The sequence below is a fragment of the Schistocerca cancellata genome, chromosome 1 (genome assembly GCF_023864275.1).
Source record: "Schistocerca cancellata isolate TAMUIC-IGC-003103 chromosome 1, iqSchCanc2.1, whole genome shotgun sequence".
Lineage (NCBI taxonomy): Eukaryota > Metazoa > Arthropoda > Insecta > Orthoptera > Acrididae > Schistocerca > Schistocerca cancellata.
The window spans coordinates 137,901,066-137,919,123 of NC_064626.1; the positions used below are offsets into that span (position 1 = coordinate 137,901,066).

The 18,058-nt window shown below is 47.7% G+C and overlaps 1 protein-coding gene across 1 annotated transcript in view; it reads right to left on the bottom strand.

The window, feature by feature from the left end:
- Window positions 1-2,664: 2,664 nt before the first annotated feature.
- The window catches only part of LOC126153198 (uncharacterized), an 81,542-nt gene continuing 66,148 nt past the window's right edge, over window positions 2,665-18,058 (bottom strand). Inside the window, exons 4-5 of the mRNA XM_049916058.1 lie at window positions 7,498-7,680; window positions 2,665-3,007 (exon numbers count right to left, since the gene is read on the bottom strand). Of these exons, the coding sequence (XP_049772015.1) occupies window positions 2,962-3,007; window positions 7,498-7,680 (229 nt within the window). The 3' untranslated portion in view covers window positions 2,665-2,961. The remainder of the gene's footprint in view (window positions 3,008-7,497; window positions 7,681-18,058) is intronic.

Below are 18,058 nucleotides of genomic sequence, written 5' to 3' on the forward strand. Positions count from 1 at the left end.
CCTCGGGCATGGATGTGTGTGTCATTTGGCTAGTTAGGTTTAAGTAATTCTAAGTTCTAGGGGACTGATGACCACAGATGTTAAGTCCCATAGTGCTCAGAGCCATTTGAACCATTTGAAAAAACTACTAAGAACGAAACGTGTCTAGCTTGAAGGGGGAAACAAGATGGCGCTATGGTTGGCCAGCTAGATAGCGCTGCCGTAGGTCAAACGGATATCAACTGCGTTTTTTTAAATAGGAACCCCAATTTTTATTACATATTCGTGTAGTACGTAAATAAATATGAATGTTTTAGTTGGACCACTTATTTCGCTTTTTGATACATGGCGCTGTAATAGTCACAAACATATGGCTCACAACAGTTGGTAACAGGTAGGTTTTTAAATTAAAATACAGAACGTAGGTACGTTTGAACATTTTATTTCGGTTGTTCCAATGTGATACATGTACCTTAGGGAACTTATCATTTCTGAAAAAGCATGCTGTTACAGCGTGATTGCATGTAAATACCTCATTAATGCAATAAATGCTCAAAACGATGTCCGTCAATCTCAATGCATTTAGCAATACGTGTAATACATTCCTCTCAACAGCGAGTAGTTCGCCTTCTGTAATGTTCGCATTATTGCGCTGACGCATGCTGTCAGGCGTTGTCGGTGGATCACGATAGCAAATATCCGTCAACTTTCCCCACAGAAAGAAATCCGAGGACCTCAGATCGGGTGAACGCGCGGGCCATGGTATGGTACTTCGACGACCAATCGACCTGTCATGAAATATGCTATTCAATACCGCTTCAGTCGCACGCGAGGTATGTGCCGGACATCCGTCATGTTGGAAGTACATCGCTATTCTGTCATGCAGTGAAACATCTTGTAGTAACATCGGTAGAACATTACATAGGAAATCAGCATGAATTGCACCATTTACATTGCCATCGATAAAATGGGGGCTAATTATCCTTCCTCCCATAATGCCGCACCATACATTAAACCGCCAGGGTCGCTCATGTTTCACTTGTCGCAGCCATAGTGGATTTTCCGTTTCCCAATTGTGCGTATTATGCCGGTTTACGTTACCGCTGTTCGTGAATGACGCTTCGTCGCTAAACAGACCGTGTGCAAAAAATCTGTCATCGTCCCGTAATTTCTCTTCTGTCCAGTGGCAGAACAATACACGACGTTCAAAGTCGTCGCCATGGAATTCCTGGTGCATAGAAATATGGTACGGGTGCAATCGATGTTGAAGTAGCATTCTCAACACCGAAATTTTTGAGGTTCGCGATTCTCGCGCAATTTGTCTGATACTGATGTGCGGATTAGCCGCGACGCCCGCTAAAACACCTACTTGGGCATCATCATTTGTTGCAGGTCGTGGTTGACGTTACACATGTGGCTGAACACTTCCTGTTTCCTTAAATAACGTAACTATCCGGCGAACGGTCCGGACACTTGGATGATGTCGTCCAGGACACCGAGCAGCATACATAGCACACGCCCGTTGGGCATTTTGATTACAGTAGCCATACATGTACACGGTATCGTCATTTTCCGCAATTGGTAAACGGTCCATTTTAAAATGGGCAAGGTATCACGTAGCAAATACCGTCCGCATTGGCGGAATGTTACGTGATACCACGTACTTATACGATTGTGACTATTACAGCGCCATCTATCATAAAGCGAAAAAGTGGTCCAACTAAAATATTCATATTTCTTTACGTACTACACGAATATGTAATAAAATATGAGGGTTCCTAGTTTAAAAAACGCAGTTGATATCCGTTTGATATATGGAAGCACCATCTAGCGGGCCAACCAAAGCGCCATCTGGTTTCCCCCTTTAAGCTAGACAAGTTTCGTTCTTTGTAGTTTTTTTTTCGTTTGATGCTTATTTCGTGAGGTATTTATCCCGGTCACTATCAATGGACCACCCTGTATATTGTTACCACCTGACTCGTATCTTGTAACCAATGTATAGTATGACAATTGCCACGGAGAACATACCCATCAATGAGCGGACGGAACGTTCACAATTTTGGCCCGAGGGACATTTGAGCACGGGTCTCCCTCCTGTAGTCCAACACCGTTAACGCAGAACCACGACGCCGTGGTTCTTGCAGTTCACTCGATGTTACACGTCTTAAGCTTGTACCGTTCACTGTTTCTGTTTTGTTACTTTTTTAGCAGTTCAGAACACCTTCTTCCTCTTTTCATGCCCGCATCTCGTGGTCGTGCGGTAGAGTTCTTGCTTCCCACGCCCGGGTTCCCGGGTTCGATTCCCGGCGGGGTCAGGGATTTTCTCTGCCTCGTGATGGCTGGGTGTTGTGTGCTGTCCTTAGGTTAGTTAGGTTTAAGTAGTTCTAAGTTTTAGGGGACTGATGACCGTAGATGTTAAGTCCCATAGTGCTCAGAGCCATTTTTTGAGCCCGGACGAGCACCATTGACGTCACAACCAGCAGCGCGGCTATAAGCCACGGCGGCACAGCAGTGATTTACCACTTGACAATGGACGAGGAGAGCTCAGTCGAAAGACCGTGGGATTTTAACCACCTTACGCAGCTGGAAGCCCGGGAAGATTTTATTAATTTTATTAAGAACAGCATTGTTTCTAGAGTGGGTGACTTTCGGGATAGAAGGTGTATCGTGTATGAAAAGTGTAAACAGGTTTCACAGAGCATTTATTAGCGACAACACTATTAATTGTGAAGAAGTATACAGGACTTGTGTGGCTGTACAATTAATGTGAGTGATGTGCAAGTTAGCAGGAGGACCTGCTGATGCGGTCTGCACCAGCCGAGGTCGTAGATGGGGTCTAAGTGAAAGGCGAAGGCGCAGGCGACGTGCAGCCACGTTTTGTTGTGGCTGACCCCGCGGTAGTACGTGGACTCCAGCAACCTTATGACGTGGTGTTGGAGCGTCACTGCGCTGCCGGGACTGCGGTCGTGTCGTGGTCGTTGTCTAGGTCCTCGTGACCGGCGTGGTAGTAGATGTGGAGTCGACGCAGCTGAAATGAGATACACCGAGTTATACTAACAACACTGAGGGCCGGCTCGCATAGCTTGACAACCACCGCGATAGCTTGTGTTAAAGCGACGAGTGAGCCAGACACGGATCGAAGCCACGGTGTGGGTTAACGACCGCTGGCCTGGTACACCTGTACGCCATAGTGTTGTCTTCCAAGCTCGTTTAAGCTACTGCAGGGCTGGTTCGCAATGTACGCCACAGGAAATGAAATTATGATCGACGTGCAGTTAAAATACAGTATCTGATCAAACGGACATTAATGCTACGTGTGTCCATGCGTCGCCTTTATAACAGCCTGAACTGTGATTGCGCTTTCATTGACATTCGTCGTAAGAAAACAGAGTTAAATACAGTCATACGTCTTAAACGATAATTCTGAAAAGCTGTACTTATATTTAACGAACGTTTATGTTTATGCATCTTCTGAAACATGTTGATTAGTTTTTTCGGTATAGTTACTGTTGTGTACATAGTTCCGCGTAGTCAGCGCGTACACAACTTTCCCACTAGAGCGCGCCCCGCTAGGCAGAACAGCGCAGGCGCAGCGCTCGTCCGTCTCAGCTCTACGAGATGGCGCTGCCATAAAGACGGACCAAATTCTGCTTCCGCCGATCCGCGTATTAATACGTAACGAAGCCAATGAGATTACTGCTAACGTAGAACCTTTTCTCCTCGCGGATCACACTCGCGCAGTGATACCTGAACCCTCGAGGTATTATAACGAGTGTACAGGCCTCCGATTAGTTCCCAGATGATCCCCACTTTGATTATTCCCTCTTCCCTGATGTCATGGACCGTACGAATACCTCTGTTCCTCCCCTTGCTCCTAGCTTCCAGTACTTCGGCCACACCCCACCATCTGAACTTAACACTCCCATCACTACACAGGACATCAGCCTCACACACCGCACTAAACGCAACACTGCTCCCGGCCACGACTGCGTTACCTACCGCCACCTCAAACAGTGCCCTCCCTCCTTCCTTTCAATCCTTGCCACCCTCTACAATGGCATCCTTGCCACTGGCTTCTATCCCGACCTGTGGAAAACCTCCCGTATCCTGGTGTTCTCCAAACCCAACAAGCCTCCATCTGATGCCTCTTCCTATCATCCTATCTGTCTCACATCGGTGTTCAGCAAGCTCTTGGAATCCATCCTTTCCCGGCGCATCCATCACCACCTCCACCAAAACCAACTCCTCCCAAACACCCAAAGTGGCTTTCGACCTTACTTCTCTGCTGATGACCAACTCCTCCGCCTCACTCAGCTCCTCTCCCTCCAGCTTAACTCCCGTCGCTCCGCCATTTTTGTCTCCCTTGACCTTGAAAAGGCCTACGACCGTGTCTGGCATCCCGGTCTCCTGTTTAAACTCCAAACTTACGCCCTTCCTATCAACTACATCCGTCTGGTGGCCTCCTTCCTCTCCCACTGCCCCTCCTATGTTACCATCCATAATGCCAATTCCCACACCTTCTACCCCTCTGCAGGTGTGCCCCAGGGCTCTGTCCTCTCCCCTCTCCTTTCCCTCCTGTACACGGCAGATATGCCCCAACCCCCCCCCCCCTCCAGTACACCTCTTGCAATATGCTGATGACACCGCATTCCTCGCCCTCGCTCCTACCCTCCACCGGTCGCAGCGCGTTCTTCAGAATCGTCTTGACCTTTTTGCTGCATGGTGTAACCAGTGGCTCCTGAAACTCAACCTTTCCAAGACCCAGGCCATCATCGTAGGTCGTACCACTCGCTCCTTCCGGCTCCTGGATTTCTCCCTTACTGTCTGCGCCCGTCCTGTCCGCCTCACCCCCACCCTCACCTACCTTGGCCTCACCATTGACCGTCCCCTCACCTGGATCCCTCATCTCCGCTCCATCCAATCCAAAGCCCACAACTGCCTCCGACTCCTCAAACTCCTCTCTGGCCGGACATGGGGGTTGCACCCCTCTACCATCCTCCACACCTACAATCCGTCCCATACTCTGTTATGCCAGTCCTGCCTGGATATCTGCCCCCCCCCCAAATTCTATAAGTCCTTCCAGATCCTTGAGTGTCATGCACTCCGCCTCGCCTTCCGTATGCGCCTCCCGTCCCCCATGTGGATCCTCTATGATCTAAATCCTTTCCCCCATCTGCTCCTATTCCTCGAACATATCCGCATCCTCTACACCTCCCGAAGTCTTGAACCCCCTCACCCCCTGGTTGCTCCTCTCCACTCCCATCCCCACCCCCTGCCACGTCTTCATCGTTGTGTCCCCCCTACCCTCCATCTCTACACCCTCCATCTCCTTTCCCAAGGTGGCTTCCATCAACTCCCCCTCCCGGATGATGCCCTCTCTCCCTCCATTTATCCCTCCTATCAACTCACTCCCCCTCCTTTCCTCTGTCCTTTCCCTGGGCTCCCTCTTCCCCCCTTCCATCCTGTTTTCTCCCCACTAAACCTCTCCCTACCTCCCTTCTCCTACCCCCCCCTCCCCTGAGTCCTTTTGCATTCCCCTCCTCTGCCTACCCCACACCCTGTCGCGTCTGCCCAGCGCCCCCACCCCTCTTATGGGTCCTCATCCTCCGTCAGCTCCTTTCCCGCCCTCCCCCCCTTCGCTTTTACTCTCCTTTCCCCCCTTTTTTATTTTCCCGTCATCTGTCCAGTTTCCCCCCACCTGCTCTCGGCTGTGGTATGTCACATTTGCCAACTTTTTAGTGCAGTGTTCCAGTGACTATTCAGTGTTGTTCGTCTTTCTCGTGTTGCAAACAGATACCATGCTGTCGCTATGTGTGAATTTTATGTCTTTTGCGAACAGAAACCAGACTGTCGCCGTGTTTTTTAATTGTCTGTCTATTGTTTAACCTGTCTGGTTCGTATGTGTTTTATTAGCATCGTCCCTCTGTTCTTTGTTTTAAGTTCCACGATTTCTTTTCGCCATGTTACTCTTTAAGTCTCCGATTTTATTGTCTGTTTTTATTATTTATTCTCTTCATCTTTCTAACAAAGTCTGTAGGCTGAAGAGCGGCATACTAAGCTGCTGCCAGCCCGCCCCCTTCGGGGGGAATTGAAATTCAATAAAGAAAAAAAAAAACAAAAAAAAACTCCGATTAGTCAGTCTGCATTAGTCTGCATTAGTCTATAGTCAAGTTTCTGTCTGGGCCTATTAAGATTACCGTATTCTTGTACATAGCCATGAAGAGAAATGTATAGACACTTTGTCAAGTATCATAGATATGCGGGAATAAGATTAACGTACCAAGACCAAAACAACTTCAGATTGTCAATTGTAAATAGCATCCAGAACCAAGTTAAGTTATTTTTATGCTTGTTATTATTTTAATAAATGTGTGTGAAAATTAATCAAGTTCTGTTTAAAGTTGGTCACCGTCAATCTGCTACTCTAAGCGAGCAAGTGGCATTTCTATCGTCTGCCCTAACGGCAGAAGATAAACACGCCACGATAAGACCACGAGACATATTGCTGACACTCGCCTACTTCGTTAGAGCAACAAGTCAAATAATCTGATGGTGTCTGTACCGAAGGTCCTACAGTAGGCATACCACAGTTACAGAAATAAATTAGTTCTCTTGGCTCAGTGTTTTTGATATAAAGATTGTTGCCATGTTGGATTACACTTCACCTTTCACTTTCTCGAAAGGCCTTATTTAATTAATTATTGTTTCGACAATTTTAATGCCACCCGTCATCTGGTGATAATATTTACTTCTCAGAATAGTTCAATAGTCTCCTTCATATATTACAATAAGTTTCCCTACCAAAGCCACGTTAATTATATGTCCTAGCGTGTTCCACTAACCCGACCTCTCTCCTGGTAAGGGCTTCCCACAGATATCTTTCCTTCTCTTTTCTTCACAACACCTCGTAACTGCGAATGTAGCCTGTAGTTTTCTTCCATGCAACTAATTTACCAGTGTCTACCAATATGGACAATTTCAGGAGTTCTACCAGCGTTACATTTCCTTATTGATCGTCAGTCGAACGTTTTTCTCCAAAAAAGTTTCCTTAGTTTTAACTAACTTGCTTCTGACGTTGTATCTGCTTAGGATATCCGGCTTCCTCGGTAAGAGAACTCTTTACTTTTTCGACTACTGTATCTCCCCAAGTTTTGGTGATCAACAAACCGCTGAACTCTTCCCGATTTTCATATTAGCTCTATTTACCTTATACTTAGATTCTGTGATAATTGGGCTGCACATTCGAATGAAATGGATGCTAACAGTACAACGACAATAATATTGATATTAATAATAATAATTAATAATAATGATGATGGTGGTTCCTGGTCTACCCAAATGTGACAAAAATTCAAGAGCGAGATAATTTTATACATGAACGCTGCCAAACAAAACTTCATAGTCAGTTTTACTCCTGACTTGCGTTCCTGCCTAACAGCTAAACCAAAATTTCGTCAGCGAAATTTTCTCACCTTGCCTTCGCATTGGCTCTTGTATGCCGTTCGAATAGTAACTTACCTATTCGTTCCGGGGTCGTACACCAGTCCGTTCCCGCACTTGTAGAGATCTGGGACCAGTATGTTATCGTTGTTTGTGCAGACGTAGTAGAGGTTGGGATTAGTGGGCACGGCTCCAGACTGGCCCTCACGGATGCAGGGTGGCGTGGGACCGTCCGTGCAGACCGAGTCCGTCGTCCGATAGCTGGAACAGAAAGCGCACCAGCTTGTGGAGAACGCCGTCCAGGCGCACGCGTCGAGTAGTGATACCTAGTCATTAAGAGGCTGTTTCGACCGCCCAAAAATACACTAGCGGAAAAAAATTTCGCAGAACGAAGAAGGATTTGTGCGACACAAACGAAAGTTGGAAGGCATGTTTCTACACTACGTGATCTAAAGTATCCGGACACCCCCCAAAAACATACGTATTTCATATTAGGTGCGTTGTGCTGCCACCTACTGCCAGGTACCCTGTATCAGCGACCTCAGTAGTCATTAGCCATCGTGAGAGAGCAGAATGGGGCGCTCCACGGAACTAACGTATTTCGAACGTGGTCATGTGATTGGGTGTCACTTGGGTCATACGTCTGTACGCGAGATTTCCACACTCCTAAACATCCCTAGGGACATGTACAGCAAAAACGCGTACAGACAGACCTCATCTGTTGACTCACAGAGACCGCCGACAGTTGAAGAGGGTCGTAATGTGTAATAGGCAGACATCTATCGAGACCATCACATAGCAATTCCATACTGCATCAGGATCCAACGCAAGTACTATGACAGTTAGGCGGGAGGTGAGAAAACTTGGATTTCATGGTCGAGCGGCTGCTTATAAACCACACATCACGCCGATAAGTGCCAAACAACGCCTCGCTTGGTGTAAGGAGCATAAACATTGGACAATTGAACAGACGGTAAACGTTGTGTGGAGTGACGAATCACGTTACACAATGTTGCGATCCGATGTCAGGGTGTGTGTATGGCGAGTGCCCGGTGAACGTCATCTGCCAGCTTGTGTAGTGGCAACAGTATAATTCGGAGGTTGTGGTGCAATGGTGTGGTGGTGTTTCTCATGGAGGGGACTTGACACCTCTGCAGTCGCAAATGGTGGGTGTGGTGTCACCGCCAGACACCACACTTGCTAGGTGGTAGCTTTTAAATCGGCCGCGGTCCGCTAGTATACGACGGACCCGCGTGTCGCCACTGTCAGTGATAGCAGACCGAGCGCCGCCACACGGCAGGTCTAGAGAGACGTACTAGCACTCGACCCAGTTGTACAGCCGACGTTGCTAGCCATGGTTCGCTGAGAATTACGCTCTCATTTGCCGAGACGATAGTTAGCATAGCCTTCAGCTACATATGCTATTAATGTATCATCAAGAGCGATGTTCTACAAATGTGGATTAAAGCTAAGTATTCCAGAAGCTACGTACTTTTCTTTATAGCATTCATTACGTATCCTGTTTCAGATCTCACGCCTGCCTGCGTGAGCTTAGCGTGCATTTCGGCCTCCTCTAACTACAAGGTGTTGGCACTTCTGCCAACACTTCATATGGCGACGAGTAAAAACGGGTCTTGTTCTTAATACTTGCTGCACTAATTGACTTCGCAATATTCTCCAGATGTACTGTCCAAATTTTATCGCTTACAGAATCAGCAGACGCAGGCCTTATTGGATGCCCTTGGACAGCTCGTCCATGGTCAACGTGCACTTCAAAACGATGCGGCCGCCGCCGCTTCATCGCTACCGCAGCCACAACACGCAGTTGCACCACCGTTTCGTCCGTTCGATGCGGAATTGGAAAACTGGACGGAGTGGTCACGCCAATTTGGATTCCATCTCGCCGCCTATAGAATTCAAGGTAACGAGCGGCAGCCTCATCTCCTTTCTTGTGTCGGTGTGTCCACCTACGGTGTGATAGTGAAGTTGTTTCCCCGACGCGACGTAGCAACTCTGTCCTACGAAGAAATTAATGGCAACGTGATACCATTCCAGCTCGATACCGGAGCTGCAGTTTCATTGCTTAATAAAGACACGTACAAACAACTGGGCACACCTCCGTTGCGTGCCGCAAATGTTAAGTTACATAGTTATTCCGGACAGAATCTCCCTGTGTTAGGACAGTGCAGCCTTCTTGCTACATACAAGGGACAAACAAAACTTGTGTCCTTTTACGTTCTTCGTTCTTCTTCTGCGGTGAACTTGTTTGGTTTAGATTTATTTCAGTTGTTTAACTTGTCTATAGTCAATCAGGTTCTATCAGTGAACCAGACTGTGCCTTCAGCCAGTGTTTCTCGTCTATGTGAAGAATTTGCAGACATTTTTGCACCGGGCCTTGGTTGCGCTAAGAACTACAAAGCACATTTGGAACTGAAAATACATGCGCAACCGAAATTTTTCAGAGCGCGCAATGTTCCCCACGCATTGCGTGTTGAGGTCGCAAGAACATTACACGAATTGGAATCACAAGGTGTAATTGAACGTGTGCAGACTTCTCTCTGGGATTTACCCTCAGTAATTTTGCAAAAACCTTCCGGAAAGTTGAGACTTTGTGTGGACTTCAAGGCAACAGTGAATCCACAACTTGTGACTGCAACTTTTCCCTTGCCCCGCCCGGAAGATCTTTTTGACAAACTGTGCCAGGGTAAATATTTTTCGAAGTTGGACCTCGCAGATGCGTACTTGCAAATACCGGTGGACGAAGAATCCCAGCGCGTATTGGTGGTTAACACGCATCTTGGTTTGTATCGATTCAAAAGACTGCCATTCGGGTGTGCATCCGCCCCTGCATTGTTTCAGCAATATTTACGAACTATTTGTGCGTCGGTCCCTACTGCAGCAAACTATCTGGACGATATTGTGATCTCCGGAAAGACGGCTGAAGAACATTTAGCCAACCTCCGAACATTATTTCAGATCTTGCGACAAAATGGTCTTCGCTTGCGGAAGGACAAATGTGTGTTTTTTGCTCGTGACTTACCCTATCTGGGACATGTACTCAATGCCCAAGGCATACATCCCAGTCCAGAGCACCTCCGTGCCATACAAGACTTGCCTTCGCCGCAGCATTTGACGCAGCTACAGAGTGTGCTGGGAAAAATTAATTATTACAACAAATATATCCCCCATGCCTCTTCCATTTCAGCTCCGCTTCATCGCTTACGCCGTAAGGGTGTTCTGTTCGTCTGGACGACGGAATGCGAACGCGCCTTTCGCCAGTTGAAATCGGCGTTGCTTTCCAATACTTGCCTTACGCCATTCGATCCCCAGAAATCCCTTTTGTTGATGGTAGATGCATCGGATTTCGGGATCGGTGCTGTGCTTGCGCACAAAGATGGTTCGCACGATCGCCCTATTGCCTTTGCGTCCAAATTGTTGTCGTCTGCGCAAAGAAATTATTCCCAGATCGAGAAAGAAGCTTTGGCTCTCGTCTTTGGTGTTACAAAGTTTCATGATTTCTTGTATGGTCGTCCCTTTACCGTCATCACGGACCACAATCCTTTGACATCGCTTTTTCATCCAACCAAGCCTGCTCCTCCACGTACAGCGCAGAAATTCATTCGCTGGTCTATTTTCCTCTCGCAGTACCGCTACGATGTCTTGTATCGGTCCACTGCTAAGTACGGAAACGCCGATGCGTTGTCCCGTTTGCCTGTTGCTGCGGATAGGGCATTCGATTCTTACGAACTTGCTTGCATGTTCATTGATGCGGAAACCGATGACGTGGTCGAATCGTTTCCGATTGATTTTCGTCGTGTAGCTACCGCACTCCTTCAGACCCTGTCCTTGCTACCGTTTTGCGTTTTGTTGCTACGCAATGGCCCTTGTCAAAGTCACGGATCGAGGATCCGTTGGTTCGCCGATTTTTTGCTCACAAGGAGAGACTTTTTGTTCGACGTGGTGTTTTGCTGTTGCGTTCTGATAATGATCCGTCCAGGGTCGTGGTCCCACGTTCGTTACAGTCCTCTGTCTTACAGCTTCTCCACCAAGGACATTGGGCTATAGTGAGAACGAAACAACTTGCTCGTCAGCTCTGTACTTGGTTCGGAATCGATGCTGCGATTACGCATATGTGCTCTTCGTGCATGGCCGCACCACCGCCGCACCACCGCGGAAATTCTTTGCATGGCCAAAAGCCACTTCCCCTTGGCAACGCTTACACATCGATTTTGCTGGTCCATTCTGGAATGCTCGATGGTTGGTTGTTGTCGATTCATTCAGTAATTTTCCTTTTGTTGTCCGGATGTCTTCCACGACGTCATCTGCCACCATCCAAGCGTTGTCCGCTATCTTTTGCATTGAAGGTCTTCCACAGACTATTGTTTCCGATAATGGCCCACAATTCATGTCCGCAGAATTTGTCATTCTGCAAGGCCAATGGTATTCAACATCTGACGTCCGCGCCGTTTTCGCCACAGTCAAACGGTGCCGCTGAACGATTGGTCCGGACTTTCAAGCCCCAGATGTTGAAATTGGAAGAGTCGCATTTGCGGGAGGACGCGTTATCGCTCTTTTTGTCCTCGTATCGCTCTCAGCCCCGCGATGGTCGCTCGCCCGCTGAGTTGCTCCATGGTCGTCCTCATCGAACCTTGATGTCTTTGCTGCATCCGCCGCATCAGGTTCCTGTGCAGCGGCAGACACCTGCTTTTGCCCCAGGCGACGTTGTATACTCTCGCAACTATCGCGATCACGGCGTTGGCTCGCAGGGCGCGTTCTTAGCTGCCTCGGCCGCGCTATGTATCTGGTTTTGGGGGCCTCTGGTGAGGTGCGTCGGCATCTCAATCAGCTGCGCCTCTGTCGTCGCACGGGTTCTGCCGCTCCCCGTCTGCTTTCACCGACGGTGCCGTCCGGTCGGCGCCCTGGGGACCCATCTACTGGCTCGCCTCAGCCCCAGGTGTTACCGACGCTGCCTTCCATTTTGACCCATGGCGTCGCGCCGCCGCCGCCGCCGCCGCCGCCGCCGCCGCCGCTGCCTGTTCTCCCGCCGGCGACGCCCGCAGTGGACGCATCGCTGCAACTGCCGGGCGCCTCCCTGGGTCACGCGCCGCCGATCGCTTCCCGTGACCAGCTGTCCTCCGCCATGGAACTCTGGCCCGCTCCGGACCAGATGTCGTCTTCGCCAGTCGGGTGCCCCGACACGATGGAGGTCGACCCGTCGGCCCCTCCTGACTATCTTAGGGCGCATACACCGCATGTTGGCGTGCACCCTGGACTAGGTTTTCAGGCGTTTCCTAGCTCCCCTCGGACCGAATGGCCGGGTGCGGGTGGCACAGCCTCCCCTGTTGTTAGGCTCCCCACCTCGTCGCATACGTCAACATGGGGTCCTCCCCACGGCGGGCGGAAGCCTTATAACACAACCGTTCGCCGATTTGCGGGGGAGGAATGTGGTGTCACCGCCAGACACCACACTTGCTAGGTGGTAGCTTTTAAATCGGCCGCGGTCCGCTAGTATACGACAGACCCGCGGGTCGCCTCTGTCAGTGATAGCAGACCGAGCGCCGCCACACGGCAGGTCTAGAGAGACGTACTACCACTCGCCCCAGTTGTACAGCCGACGTTGCTAGCCATGGTTCACTGAGAATTACGCTCTCATTTGCCGAGACGATAGTTAGCATAGCCTTCAGCTACATTTGCTACGACCTAGCAAGGCGCCATTACCAGTATAGATATTGAGATTCTATTAATGTATCATCAAGAGCGATGTTCTACAAATGTGGATTAAAGTTAAGTATTCCAGAAGCTACGTACTTTTCTTTATAGCATTCATTACGTATCCTGTTTCAGACCTCACGCCAGCCTGCGTGAGCTTAGTGTGCATTTCGGCCTCCTCTAACTACAAGGTGTTGGCACTTCTGCCAACACTTCAGTGGGTCTTTGGGGTCAGTGGAATGCACGCTCCATGCTGTCTGGCTCGGAGCTGTCCTTAAAGTAACCGATTTGTAAAAGTAAGTTGTGTTACTGTGGTGCAACTGCTCCTCAGATTGTTGCTGCAGATGCAGTACAATGAGCCGGAGCCATACGCCGAACACGGTTGTCTTCCCTCCCGCTAGTGCCACGTGGCCGTCTGGAGTCCGGTCTTCTTGCTACCATACATTCTCGTGATCACCGCTGCCACCAGTCATGTACAGTGGCTACATTCCTGCCAAGTCTTTCTGCAGTATCATAGAAGGGACATCCAACTTTTAGTTGCCCTATTAAACGACCCAATTCAAACTCAGTGAGGTATTGATAATGGCGTCCTTGTCGCCTTAAGGCTTTAATGACTAACATAAACTCACAGCGTCAAATCTCAAACGTAACTAACGCTCACGACCGTCACAACTTGTACTTAAAGCAAACTTGATTTGCATTCTCATACCAACGCTACTAGCGCCGCTCTTACGTGACTGGCACGAAATTTGAATAAACAGCATCTTCCAGATGTCCACTACTTGATCAAAAGTAGCCGGACACCTGGATGAAAATGACTTACAAGTTCGTGGCGCCCTTCATCAGTATTGCTGGAATTCAGTATGGTGTTGGCCCACCCTTATCCTTGATGACAGCTTCCACTCTCGCAAGCATACGTTCAATCAGGTGCTGGAATGATTTCTTGGGGAATGGCACGTTTGGCTTAGCACTAACTGTCCTTCAGGGAGAAATCATCTAGCCTAGTGAATGTAAATCAAAACAGGTCGATTGAGGGAAATAAATCGTATGGTCCGAAATTTTTGAAGAGCGGAAGTTGGAAGAACCATGAAAACGTACTTAAAGTCCAAAATACTTACCAGTAATGGGTGGGAGAGGGTGGGAAAGGCATGTGTAGGGGACGGGCATTTTTCTGCAATAGTTCGAAAACTCTATGACTAGTATTTTGTGCGATGCATAGGACTGAAAAATCGCAGATTATAAAAAATACTTTAGCAATTGTATAAACTATTTTTTTAAAGTGAAGTGGGTTGAAACTAAATATTAAATGTCTGTACCACATCTAGGTGCAATAAAGCTGTATTAAGTGGTAAAATGCATTCTGTGGTTGTGACCGAATTGAGGGTAGAAGCATGAGGGAGGCCATGTGGTCGGAATTTGGCTTCCCTTCTTTGTGTTTTGCACCCTCCCAGAAGGCCGTCCAGGTCTCTTCTGCGAGCAGACAAAATATCTTCACAGTACTTCTGGAGTTACTTTCAGTTTAATAAGTGAGTACTTACTTGCAGTCATTATGTCAGGTTTTACGTAAAATAAGTTCCTATAAACAATGGCCGGGAAAGTTAACCCTATGTAAAGTTCGTGCGAACGGGTTATGCGCGCTGGTAAATGCAAGTCCTTTAAGAAAAATGGGAAAGCGGAAGGTTTCAGGTACAAAAAACGCGCTGGTGTTAATTCTTGTTGCAGAAAGAAGTACAGCAGAGCTGATGCAATTAAAAGATTTGTGAGAGAAGCTGTTTCAAAGGAACAGCCTTCAACGTCGCATGTCGTCCCACGTTTCCGTTCAGCAGAATTGGAAATTGATGGCAAAAGTTCCTTTTTTGTTAAGAGTGGTGACGATGGATTCTTTGATTAACAATGAAGAAGTGTCTAACAATTGCGGCGAAAGGTTTACAGAATTCGATCCTTCGTTTATGACAGTACAATTACAGTTCGTGGACAACGAAGGAAGGATGAACGGGGAGACACTATCCGACGACGACGTATCTGATCTGACAAGCTGCCGGTAAGAAGTTTCACAAGGGCGATAAAGAGGATGTGCCCTTAGAATAAAGGAGTTACTGTATCAGTGGTGGAGGAATTAAGATACAATCAGGGAAATTACGACTGCCAGTTGGCTTTAGATGAGTTGTTGCATCAAGTTTGGGAAACAATATCTCGCATAAAACGAATCAAGGATAGAATGTATGTTTTCTGCACTTTTAGCACCAGAAAAACCGTTCATGAAAAGCTCCGTGGTTTCCAGCCGGGTGGCAGTGTTATAAAATCGCGCCGGAAGATGATTACTATGCCACTCGTCTAAACGTCGTGGTTTTATAATACTTCGAACACACTGGAAATTCGAGAGCTTTTCATCAGTTGTATAAGGCGAGAAAGTATACATTCACAGAAGAACTGTTGTGCGCTTTCATACCTCAGGTGAAAAAAATTTGATCGATTTGTCGTAGTCTTCAAAGAGCAAAGACGAACAAGCAGAAATGGAGAAAATTGTAAAAGCAATTGCCACAATAAGCAAGGAAGAGACTGAGTCACTGACGTGCGACAATTCTACTTTTCTACTGTGTGACTTTTCCTGTAATGGGGTGAGGAAATGGTACCTCTTATACTACCTGTCTTCACGAACTGCATTTCCACGCAAGAAGTGCAAAACTGAAAATAAAGCGACATCTACTCGTATATCCTAAACCCTCATTACTGCCATTAGATCTCGATCATCCATATTTCCTATTATACGTGCTGCCATTATCTTCATTCACAAGAGTTGTTGATCATAGTTTCATGACTCTGTTTCCTGGTTTGGGATTCAGTGGCACTTATCACGAAGCTCAAAGAATGGAACAGTCAACGAACTGAAGAGCCTACCCCAAGTTCAGTGTTCTGACATCATGTGTTCTACATTATCGATTTCACTTTCTGCGCTATGGATGGCTATTTTTAACTTTCACAGCATCGAGGAAGTTGGGGGAAGGTGGCGGGGAGGGGGGTTACAAATCCATCACCTTAGCCTCAGATTTTCCATAATGTGAAGAGATACGGAAGCTTAAATCTGCTCACTGTAGCCCGCCTAGGTGTTATGGAACTTCAGATTTTTCAGTATGGGACAAACAATGCATTAGGGCAGATTACTGTTCTAGACATGTATATGATCACCCCAATTCCATCTGACATATTGACATTCTCCCTGATACAGGGGCTGAACAAAGATATGAGAACACCGCGCGAAATGGACGATTGAACGTAAATGCAGATGCTAGCGAAGCCTGCAGGTGGCGCTGCTGTATTTGACCGTGAACGGTCCTCAATAAGTTTCAAGCGTCAGTCGTGGTCAGAAAAGTCTTCTGTGTAGTTGTGAGTTCATTGTGTCGGAACGTAAGTGCATTGGAACGTGGCCAGATTCTTGATGCTCGTATAGTGAGTGCTTCAGCAACCAAGGTAGCCGAAGTGTTTTGTGTTTCTGGACGTACTGTATCGAAAATTTACACCGCACACGGGGAGAGAGGTAAAACATCATTCTCTAAGTTGATACGTGTGTTGAATGATCGTGACAGAAGATCACTGAAAAAGATTGGGACGAAAAATAAGAGGACAACCGCTACAAAATGGTTCAAATGCCTCTCAGCACTATGAGACTTAACATCTGAGGTCATCAGTCCCCTAGAACTTAGAACTACTTAAACCTAACTAACTTAAGGACATCACACACATCCATGCCCGAGGCAGGATTCGAACCTGCGACCGTAACGGTCGCGCTGTTGCAGACTGAAGCGCCTAGAGCCTCTCGGCCACTACGGCCGGCCGACAAGAGCTACAAAAGTCACTGCCGAACTGGAAGTCACACTGGCGAACCCTGTCGGCACCAAAACAAAACGAAGGGAACTTCACAAGCTGAGAATGCAGGGCGAGCTGGAATTCCAAAGCCACAAATTAGTGTTACAAATGCGCGTAACAGGTAAATGTGATGCCAGAGTCATTAAACCTGGGGTGTTTGGATCAATGGAAGCGTTGCCGCGAGGGATTAGCCGCGCGGTCTAGGGCGCCGCAATCCTGGACTGTGCAGCTGGTCCCGGCGGAGGTTCGAGTCCTCCCTCGGGCATGGGCGTGTGTGTTTGTCCTTAGGATAATTTAGGTTAAGTAGTGTGTAAGCTTAGGGACTGATGACCTTAGACGTTAAGTCCCATAAGAATTCACACACATTTGAACATTTTGAACATTTTGATCAATGGAAGAGAGTTATTTGGAGTTTTGTTTCACACTGTTTCTGATCTGTGGTCGAGTTTACGTATGGCGTGCTCCGTGCCATGCGTAAGGTGCAAACAGCTTGCTGACCAGAGTGAAACATGACTGGGGTTCGTTGATGATTTGGCCAGCCGCATCGGTGTATATCCTGCAATGCCGTATTGCTGCCAAGGATTGTCTGACCAATTTGGCTAATCAGGTCAATCCCATGGTAGAATATTTGTTCCCCAACCGTGATGCTGTGTTCCAACACGACAGCGCCCCTGTTCACGAGGAATCGTTAGCGCCAGGATTTCACCCGGAACGAGTCCCGCCCACTCACCCCCGGTCTTCCCCGTCTTTGTTCGGCGCATGGGCGTCGTTTCAGTTGACCCACTTGGTTTACCGCGTTCGGCTGCACTCGCTCGGAGTGAATGTTACATTAATATCTTGCTAGGTCTTAAATTTTGCGACATAGTTAAAAGATACGTTACAAAAAACGTGCACAGTTGGCCTCAGCTGTGTCAGGTGCTTCCACAGCAAACATAGGAGAAAACAATTGTGCACTGAATTCTTTAAATACGAGAACTCAGTATTCAGATGGATAGCCTATGAAGAAACATACTGCTATGTGAGAAAAACCACCCAAAGCTAAAACAGGAAAAATCTACCCTCAAAG